The sequence below is a fragment of the Haplochromis burtoni genome, unplaced genomic scaffold, assembly GCF_018398535.1.
Source record: "Haplochromis burtoni strain Fernald_Lab_line unplaced genomic scaffold, NCSU_Asbu1 Contig_216, whole genome shotgun sequence".
Taxonomy (NCBI): Eukaryota; Metazoa; Chordata; class Actinopteri; order Cichliformes; family Cichlidae; genus Haplochromis; species Haplochromis burtoni.
This window is the reverse complement of record NW_024582577.1, coordinates 323,291-334,035: the sequence shown is the minus strand read 5'-3', so window position 1 is coordinate 334,035 and position 10,745 is coordinate 323,291. Positions and strand designations below refer to the sequence as shown.

The following is a 10,745-nucleotide window of genomic DNA, read 5'->3' as shown; positions in this document are numbered from 1 at the left end:
ATATGGCACTCACCTTGTGCTGCTAAAAGTGCAATAGATACAGCGACAGTGTAAAAAAATCCTCAAGCCTCGTTATGAACATTTTCATACTATACTATTTTCTTCATACCGCATCAGAACCACTGACTGTGTCCCTCTGCAGGAGGAAATGTTTGCATTTACCAATAATGAGTCTTGTGCTTATGAAAAAAAGTTACAATTATTGGCATAACTACTCACCTGAGCTATATTGTTAGCTACCTGCATGTTGTCTTTTTTGGCGAGTGAAATTTGGAAAAATAAATGAATGAATCCTTTTTTTGTTGTTGAACTACTGGCCAGAGGAAGAACTTGTGTTTGATTTTGGTGTTAATTGTCTCTTTAAGGGGTTACAAGACACAAAGAGGTTGATTCAGTCAACTGGATTTTGTTGCTGTTGGCTTGAGGTTTGGGGAAAAAAAATAAATGTTGGAAATGTCCAAATGGGCATATTTCGATATCTTCTAACATTTTGTTACCCAAATGATTCATTGACAAAATGATTTGAGGATATAGAAAAGTCAAAGTCAAAACTAGTATCTAGTTCATACTCCGACTTACTCCCTCTGTATTTTCCTTTGTTCCTCAACTACTGCCCGTATAGCGGATATATCTTGACAGGTAACTGAATTGTTACCCTTCAGAAATTCATGATCTTAGCAGTAAATCCACTTCAGGCTGAGGACAGAAACGTAAAACATAATAGTCTGCAGGATTTATTAGGTGTCTGATTTATGCAGATCTTACTCAACAGATTTCTACCTCTTTGAATAGTTTCACTGTACAACTTGGGTTCAGCTGACATTTACAATGCCAAAGCAATAACTAGTTGCAACCATCCTAACTGCATTGATTCCTTTATATCTACAGCACTCTTTATTTGAAAGATCTTAAGCATGGACCCTTGTATCACATTTATGAGTTGTTGAGCGCATAAATATTTCCCCTGAATAAGCCCCTATATAAACCCTATCGGGTCGCTGTGTCTCCATTAAGGAAATGAAAGTGGTGACCAAGCCTGTGCTGATTGTTCCCTCATGAGGATCTCATAAAAGAACTTGAGAATTATTGGCCCTACCATATATTATCTCAAGCCCTGAAAGCCTATTCTGTGTCCAAGGCATGCTGTCTCTGCCACATAGATCCAAAAATAATGTGAGTTAGAAATCTGAGCTGCTAAACTCCTGCAACCTCAACTGTCTGCAGAGAAAACAATGGATTTCAGCAGCATGCACTGCTGTTCCGCCGGGTTTGAGTGTGTGCTTTATGTCAAGTGACTCTACTTACTCAAACCAAACAATGTATCCACTGTGCTTCATTATGGATAGGAACTTGGGTTTTTTTTCCTCTGAAAGCCTCGACGTACAAATGCTGGACACTGTTTTACACCCGAAACACTCACTGCGTTCACCCCCCCAAAAAGAAAGCAAAATATTATTTTATGATCACCCAAAGTTAAGTCTTTGGCTAGGTTTGTTACACTTTTATCGTTCGTCATCTAAGAAAATTTACTATTAGACAAAGATAACCTGAGTAAATACAAAATGCAGTTTTTAGACAACGATTACATTGATTAAGGGAAAAAAGTTGCCTAGCCTTTTATGAAAAAGTAATTTCACACTAATAACTGGTTGTGCCACGCTTGGCAGTAAGAATTGCAGTCAAGCATTCATAACTGGCATGAGTCTTTAACATCACTAGAGGAATTTTGGCCCATTCCTCTCTGCAAAATTCAGCTATATTAAGGGGTTTTTAAGCATGGACGGCCTGTTTAAGGGCATGCCAAAGCACCAAAGTCTGCGCTTTGATTAGGCCGCTCTTAAAGCTTCATTTAGTTTTGAACTTGCTGATGTGTTTCAGTTCTTCTGCGTAACAAGGGTCCACCTGAAATTTAGGGCACAAAAAGATGGTCAAATCTTCTCCTTCACAATTTTCTGTTTAAGAGTAGAATTCACGATTCCTTCAAAACTATATCAAGTCATACAGGTCCTAAAACACCAAAGCCATCACCAACACACTACCACCATCATGTTTGACTGTTGGTATTGTATTAGTTTTATGTAAGGAGGCTCAAACTTTCCAAAAAGTTAAACTTAGGTCTAATCAGTTCACAGAATATTTTACCCAGAGTCTTGAGAAAATCAAATCAAATCAAGATGTTTTCTGGTAAATGTTAATAAGCCTTTGTGGGGGGTTTTGATCAGTAGTGGTTGCAGAGTAACTTGCAGAGTCTCTTTCTTATTATTGAGTCATGAACACAGACCTTAGCTAAGGCAAGTGAGGACTGAAGTTCTTCAGATGTTGTTCTGCGCTTTTTTTGACCTCATGGATAAGTTAGTGTCCTTCTGGTAGTCCAGCCACTATTGTCACTAACCCGTTTAGATTGGGAACACAAGGAAACTACTAGCCTGTCTTTGTTTGGAGGTAACACAATCCATCTACTAACATGGATTATAAGGACCTTTACTGTTCCAATGGTGTGTGCAGGATTAAACATTTATCAAGTCAGTGCATGTGCAACTAATCCCAAAAGGTCAACCTGTGGACACACACAATTTAATTCTACTCTCGAGTTTGTATGATGCCATAGAGAGGCCACTTGTTTTGTACGGCTGTCTAAGGCACACAGCTCTGGCTGTGAGTATAGAAAGCCCCAATCTATTGTTAAAGTCTTCTGCTTGTGAGGGGCAGCCAATCAGGTAGCTAAAGCAGCTTCTTTCAGACAATGTTTTATGTGTTAAATTGTTTTAAACAGTGAATCACACCAAGCTGCTCTAGTAGAGTCCAAAGAAAAAAAATGGATCTGAAAATAATGATCATAATTCGCCCTCCAATAATTATAGCAGTACAAGAAATATGGTTAAAAAAAAGTGTATTTGGCTGCATTTTCTGGACCAGTCCGGCTCTTAGTGTTTTGGTGACAAACAGTTTTTAAGAATGCCAGTATGTCTATTTTCTACATTTTTTGAACCGAGAGCTTTAAGGCACTCTGGGATTCACTGAACTAGAATTACTCTTTCATCCTTTTTTAAATAGAATTTAACAGCTGAATGTTGTGTGATATGCCCCAGCACAATCACCTGATGGGCGTTGAGGGGGTTATTATAATCGTTGTGAAAGTGTTATAAATGAGCCTGCAATGGAGCATGTTCAGGTGTGAATTCCAGACTTTTGGCGAGCCTGAAAGGATTAGTATAGCAGATTTCTGATTTTGTTGCGCTGATATGGACTGGACAGGTTTCTACAGAAGCTCATTTGCAGGGTGGTTTTATGCCCACAGAAGCACTTTTCAACCATTAGCTCCCTTCAGTGTTCAGTCTTAGCAATCTTTGTCCATTTTGACATGCTACAGTTTACTTATTTTAGTGATCTAGCTGGTACAAAGTGGTGTGTTTATGCTATTTCTTTCCTATATAACTTCTTTTATAGGTTTTTAAAAATTGCATCACCCCATTTTTATGTTATAGGCCATGTTTGAATGGTTATAGGCAGTCATGCACACTTGTTTCAGTTGGTTTTTGCTGCTCATTAGAGCTTAGTGTTGCACAGTATGCCTGCTTTTCCTTGTGACTAAAGAGGCACAGTAGCAAAGCAGATTCCAGCACTGAAGGCTGTAACTGGCAGACCATATCTCCACTTTAAAAAGTGTAATTTCATTAAATCTGCTCTGTTTCAGTCTAGAATCTGTGCCGGCTGAAACGAATAAAGTGGATTAACTCTGTCAAAGGATAATGCAGATTAAGCTGGTAAACACAATCACTAAGTGGTGCATATGGCCTGTAGGGGTGGAGTCAAAGCTTCATTTTTAAAAAATATATTTTTGGTAGAGGAACTGGGCGAAGAGATTTGTTTTTTGTTTTTTTTAATGCACAGGTGAAAGGCATGTGTTCATATTTTCAATTGTGACAAGGTGGTCCAACATCATAACATACACGCATGGCCACCCACTCCCGCCCGGCGTGTAACAGCAGCTCCGCTTGAGCCCAAAATACCTCCAAGTTGTCACATATTTGTTCTTCAGTAAAAATGATCCCTGATGATGCGAACGTTACTGCTAATGAAAGTGTTAAGTTATTCAGCTGGTGTTTCTCTGGAGTGAAACGTCAGCATGTCTCTTGATCCCTGAAGCGATCTTCCCCCTGGGTGAGGGCGGGTGGTCATGCTTGCTCTGACGGTGGAGATACAGCCAGCTCAATGAAAGGCAGGGGTGGCAGCTGGAGAAAATCCATTCCCAGAGTGAGCGTTCTGCTGAGGCAGGTATGCCGACCTTTGAGTCATCTGATAGGTCAGCGCTCGGCAGCGTGCCTGGACATTCATGGCTAAACGCCAAGCCTGGTGGTGCTCATAGTAAAGCTCATCTGAGCAACAGCCAGCTATGATCAATGGAACCCCTTGGCAGCTCATTTATTGTACAGTATGGCACAGCCGCAAAACACTCAACCAACAGATGCAGGTGACAGATGACGATAGGCCGATAGGATGAGGGGTTTTCACATGTGCGCGGTCACCGGTGCACTACCACCTCACTGTACAGTACAGCGCTCTTTGAATAAAATGTACTTTTAATCCATTAGTTTAGTCGATCGCGTTGAATCGCCACCCCAATTATTGTTTGTAAATTAGTCTTGAATGAAATGGGATTTTCCTGCTTAGTCTGCAGGATTTCAGCGCATGAAGATTTTCCTGTTTCTTGTTCTCCTGCATGTCACGCACCAGCTGTGCTGCGATGAACATGAAAATGACGTGTTTGCCCACAAAACGTCTTCCCTCTCCTTCCAGGTGCCCACGGAGTGAGAGAGGAGCCCCGGTTTGTGACGGCGCGCGCTGGAGAGAGCGTGATCCTGGGGTGTGACGTGTCCCCTCCCCTGGACGGCCAGCAGCCCCCCTATGTGGTGGAGTGGTTCAGGTTTGGAGTGTCTATTCCCTTCTTCATCAACTTCCGCTTCTACCCTCCTCATGTGGATCCAGAATACACTGGTAAGACAACTGTAGGTCTGGCTAAAATAAAGTAATGCAGCTACAGAGAGCAGACAAATACAGAAACATTGTGAGTAATAAGTTTTATCCATGATGGATTTAGTCTAAAACCTCTGAATTAGTGTGGACTTGGATGCCTCCTGGGATAAGTGAGGATCAAAATCTTATCAACTGCCAAGCACGCTGAATCTGAGACTTTTTATTGTTGACACTGCAGCAGAAACAACGTTGACAACATAATTTCACGCTACATACAGCGGCCAAATTGAAGAACACCCCGCGGGACAAGCACACATGTTTATCTGTATGTAACATGAACCGAATTCGAGTGCATACCAAACAGTGAATGGTGCCAAAATCATAGTTAAAGCTGCATATAGGTTAAGATATATTTACCTACTAGCACCTCTAAGACTCTTTTCATTGACATCTAGATATAATCCACACTTGATTGTGATGTATCTATCTTGAACTTCAGGTTTTTGCTCATATAAACCCAACTGTCCCCTCTCAGATGGTCATTAATGAACTTTAGAGTTGTTGATAGGTGGATTCTGCTTATTTCCTCTCCTTTAATTCTGCATTGAAATAAATCTTCCCCCACACACCACAGTAATTCTATAAAGGCAAAAAAGATAACAAAACATCTCATTTTTTCCTCGTTTTAGTTGTTTCACCTTGTTTTGGTAAAGACGTCTTCGATCAACCTGTCAAGTCAGCCCCCGATCTTGTGGCTCATGGCTATAGTAATGATATATTAGTACAGAAACATTGCAATGTTTAGCTCCAAGGGTCCTGCATAACTATAATCATTCGGTAAACATTTCTATGATTGCGCAGGATATAGATTTTCCTGCACTGCTGCAGACCTTATTATGAGCTTTTGGCTGAGAGCGGGACCATTTCTGACAGCCGGTTTCAAACAGATTGTAGTGCAAATGTGCTGTGCACATGTGTACCTCTCAGTCGTATTTCATTGAGAAGATTGACCTGCAATTTCAGCTTGATCCACAGTGTTTTCCCCTCAGAATCGTACTTCTGCTGTTTGAGCATCAGGCGAGTGGCTCATCGCGCACCGAGGCTTTTATGCGGCTCGAGAACGACTGGGTGTTCAGAGCTGTGCAGGAAAAGCAGAAAAAAACATTCACAATAATTGAATAGTGCATTGAACATGTAGGCCTTCCCACACACTCATAAAATATACAGAGCACATAAAGTACAGAGTCAGTAAAGTATATTAAAAAAGCCCCCACATGTACATGTAGAAAAAGAAAAGTAATCTCATGTTAGTAAACCCTAACAATCTTTGCTTTTATAGAGATGTAACTGGAGTTTAGAATGATTTAGATGAATGTGCCTAATGTGTGAAGCTGCATCCTTTTAATGGGGGATTTATTGCAAGTCTGTTTTTATTTAAGCAGATGTGCAGACGGGGAGCAACATGAGCATCATTCTGTTTTTACTTTGCTTGTTTTTTGGTCTACCAGCTCCTGAAAGAATAACCTGGCTGTTAAATGCATTTCTATGATCACTACCTGTGTCTTAACCGTGTCTGTGTGCTGTCTGGTGCCGGCACAGCACTTAACACTGGGATTTTTCTAAACTCAGCTGACGGTTGAGGCCAAAGTGATGTCCTAAAGCAGTGAGAGTGAACAAAAACAATAAAGCCGTGCGCTGTAAAATTAAAACTACGATGCCGCAGAGCTCCGCAGAGTCGAAATTGAACCGCAGAGTCGGGCAACCACTTTTACATTTGATCCTCTGTTAATATAAAATTATTGATTATAGCTGCTTTAAGGTTAGGGTACAAAATGTGTTTACCTCACATTCATCACAGCGTAACACAAGTCAAGACAGTATGTCTGCAGCAGGCTCTGTGCTGAGTGCTTACAGCAGGAAATTGGTTCTTCTGATGTTGCCTCAGCGGCTGTGATAAGATGGTGAGTTGTCAGAACGAGGTCAGATTTAGCCCTTCCCTTTTCTCACCTCTTTAGAAGCACAAAGCTTCTGGCTGACCTGGTAATAGGCTGTGAAATAAATGAAGACGTGACTTCCCGAAGAAGCCGAGGATTTACCTCCTCAGCTTGAGTGTCCTAAATGTGGACGTGAAAGAGTTTTCTGCTTTTATTTATATGAATCATGTAAAGCCTGTAAATAATACAGCAATCACTGGAATTCTTCCCGGTGGGCTTTTAATGCAGGATCTTCACGGCAAAGAAGCCTAATGGCAGTGACTCACTGTCTTGGGAGCGCCCCTTTTTATTATACAGTGGCTACAGTAGACGTTGCAGTTGCTGAAGCGTTTCACTGTTTAGGCTCGTGACTAACAGCTTTTTGTGCGAACAAACAGCACTTTTCTACACTTCACTGTGCTCACTTGGACTAGTGGGCCTTCGCCATGTGGCATTAGGTCCACTGTTGAGGAATTACCAGTGAACAGATGCAACTTGAATATAGCCAGTCTCATTACATAGATTAAAGTGTTTCTGGGGATTGCATGTGCATGGTGACAGCGTAATAATGACACTGGACTGCAGTTTATGAGATGCTCCTTTGGGCGCTTAATGGGCCCGTGTGGTCTCAGAGCTCATCTGGGCTATTCCCATGAATCGTTATCACTCAGTATGAATAAAGTTGATGAATAGAGGAAATGTGTGATTATTCCATCACACAGCTGCTACCAAAACAGAGAAGATTATCCATGAATACTGTACTTACTTGCGCGCATATTTTCACTCTGATGATTGCACTTTTGATTCCAGGAATCCATTCGGGTTCAATGCATCGGTTTGTCTAGGCTTATCAGTCTTGTTAATTATCCGATTTTAAAGACTGTTAAGAGACCTATAGCACAATCATTTCTATGTGTCATTCAAATCTAAGATGAGATGTTTTCATTGCAGCTGTGTGTGTGTGTTTTTTTGCCTCTTTAACTCGATGCAAAATGCAAAATTATACAGATCTCTCTGCTATCCTGGATCATTTTGTTTGCCAGTTTGACCTGCAGCTATATGGAAATTATAACATTAAAAAACATCTATTTTTGTGCCTGCTGTAGCAAAGACACAATCAATAATTCAGATGTGCAGCTTGTGAAATTTTAGTGTCAGATCCTGCCGCTTTGGGACAAGCTGTTGGAAAACTGAATCATATCTCTTTTGCCACCATGTTTAGCCCCAGCTTGCATGTGGATAATACGGATATGTAATAATCAGTTATCTGCAGATGGATGCAGAGATGATGCAATGTGTTGCATTTTTCTTAATATTAAAAATAAGAGGAGTTGTTTAGAGAGTTTGGTTTTGCTTGTTCAGGGCTGAGTTAGGAGCAGCCTGTTAGTAGTAATGCATCAATAGTGGATATTTTAGCATGACATAATTCAAAAAATGTAGCAAAATCGAAATTTCTGACAGCCATGCAATACGCTGGTTTTAATGTGGTAAAGCAATAAAAGTAAAATAACCACACATTCAAGTTAAAAAGCAGCAAGGTGTGCTTGATCCGAAGAGAAACCCTGCATCCACGCTGCAAGCGATGCGGCGAGCTGAGATCACAGGAAATGAATGAGATTTGGTGACTTCAAGCAGCCGCGAGCAAAATAACCGCTGGTGATTTGAAGCGGGCGTGACCCAAGATACATTTATCTCAGCTTCCTGGTGAGCGACTGAAGCAACATCCAATAAAAGCACGACAGCACTGTTAACTGACGTTTGAACTTGTAGTAAATATTTTAGTGGGTTACCGAGGCAACCAGAGCATAGAACCTTCTCCAGCTTCAAGGCGATGTACCTTCAAGTCTGGACTGTGTGGTAGCTTTAGCATGAAACTAAACCAGGCGGCCTCCCTTGCTTCCAAGCCCAGCACTGTTCACAAAATGAAAACTTTCAATGGAAGAGAAATAGTCATAAGGTACAACATGGACTCTGGCTCAACCCTCAACAATCTACAAAAAAAAGGTTTCTAATTAAGCTGATTCAGGGAATTAAAAACTATACTAGCTAAAGCACTTCCAAAGTTTTGCAAAAGTGCAATAAAAAGCCAGGTTTAAAGCAGGTAAAACATGAAAATCAGAAGGTCCCAATATGTTTTTTTATGATTTTGATGAAGTCGGTGCTTTGGTGCTTTGGATTTATGTGTGCCATTGTTTGCATGTTCAAATCCAAATGGGAAAAAAGATGTTGTGTGAAAAATTAATGCAATATACAATAAAATAACCGCTGGTGACAGAAAGTGTGCGTAACCTGAGATAATCTTTTCTCAACCGGTGACTGAAATATTCTCAAGTAACCAACTATCAGCTTCAAAGGAATGCACGGCGAGCGCCTAGCAGTGAGAGCGCATGTAAAGTCAATGATATTCAGTGACTTCAAGCAATGATGGATGAAATAACTGCAGTCAATGTGAAATAGGGAGCCCTGAATTAAATTTTTTAAACTGACCACCAATGAGAGTGCAGGACTGACAAATGACTGGGTAGTAAATACATAAGAGCGTTACCTAGACAACCAGTCTACTAGCAAACCACAGGGATGTTTGCTGGTGACCAACCATTGGCGACAAACCCGAAAGCAATGTGCACCAGGCTTTAGATTACTGAATTAACCACGATGTGCCGTTTCACTCTATAATGGGGAAAGACTGAATTCAAATTTTTTGTACTCTTACTACAACAACGTTTTCCTTTAGCCATAGTCTTTTTACTCACATGTGAAACTCAGCTGACTTAAAATGTGTTTTTTCTCAATGTGTTTGCCAACTTTGTCACTTTGGATCTTCAGTATTTACTTTTCAAAGCTTTCCTATCTGACATAGCCTGTGATGTGATCTGAACAAGGTGTTGGCCCCTCTGTTTTCACAGCAGACAGAACCCTGTACTGTGTAAGTGGTGTATACCCAGGAGGCCCATCCTGACGTGGATACAGTGCTGTTAACTCTGTTTACAGCAGCACCCTCTCACTCCTTGACAAATAGAAGCTGAGACTGATCCCTACCCTTCATGCCACCACCCACCCCACTCAGCACTTCAAAAATAGCCCTGACTTTTTAAAGACGATCTACCTTTTTACTGCAAGACTGCAGTCCGTGCTTCTCTCGCTTCCTCTGTACTGTATTGATTTTCCACTAACAAAAAAAACGTCAGTTTTCTACCCCAGCCACGGCAGCAATCACAGGGTTGGGTATCTATCTATTGCATTTTTGTACCGGTAGAGCAATTCAGCCCGCCCTCACCGTCGATAGATTTGCCTGACATTTAGTCTGAAGTAAGAGGAAACAGTGCTTACAGAACATCTACACATCAAAGTTGGGAAAAATGCTCCATTTCCAAACACTCGTCAGACAGAGGAGATCCGAATGTTTTAGTCTGTCGGGCTGTCAGATGCAGCCATGTGAACAGCGGGCTGGAGGCTTGAAGACAGACAGCTTAGCAGCTGAAGATTTCACCATGCCTGGCTTCCTGAATGTCTCTCATCCCTTGTGATTTCCTCCTTTTAGAATTCCAATTTATCCTCAGCCTTGAAGTAAAAAGAGTTGGGGATGGAGAAGTTTCGTAAGAAAGATCATTTATGTGAAGTGGAAAGCTGGTCTTTTCCCACAGCGACACCAAACGCTGTATTAAAATTCAGCTAAAGGTGTGACTGGCAGTTCTAAGGATAAATCATAATACTTCGGCCCATGTGGATGCTCGTAAAAGTTGTGACATTTAATAAGTTAAAGAACTAGTTTTACATTTTGGGAATTTATATATATAT

The 10,745-nt window shown here is 41.0% G+C and overlaps 1 protein-coding gene across 3 annotated transcripts in view; it reads left to right on the top strand.

Annotated features, from left to right (window-relative positions):
- Positions 1-10,745, top strand: part of igsf9ba (immunoglobulin superfamily, member 9Ba) — a 72,818-nt gene that overhangs the window by 16,082 nt on the left and 45,991 nt on the right. For all 3 annotated transcript variants that reach the window (XR_006055107.1, XM_005937878.2, XM_005937881.2), the window contains exon 2: positions 4,798-4,995. Coding sequence is in view for 2 of the 3 variants with exons in the window: in XM_005937878.2 (XP_005937940.1) it covers positions 4,798-4,995 (198 nt within the window). In the remaining variant the exon portion in view is untranslated. The remainder of the gene's footprint in view (positions 1-4,797; positions 4,996-10,745) is intronic.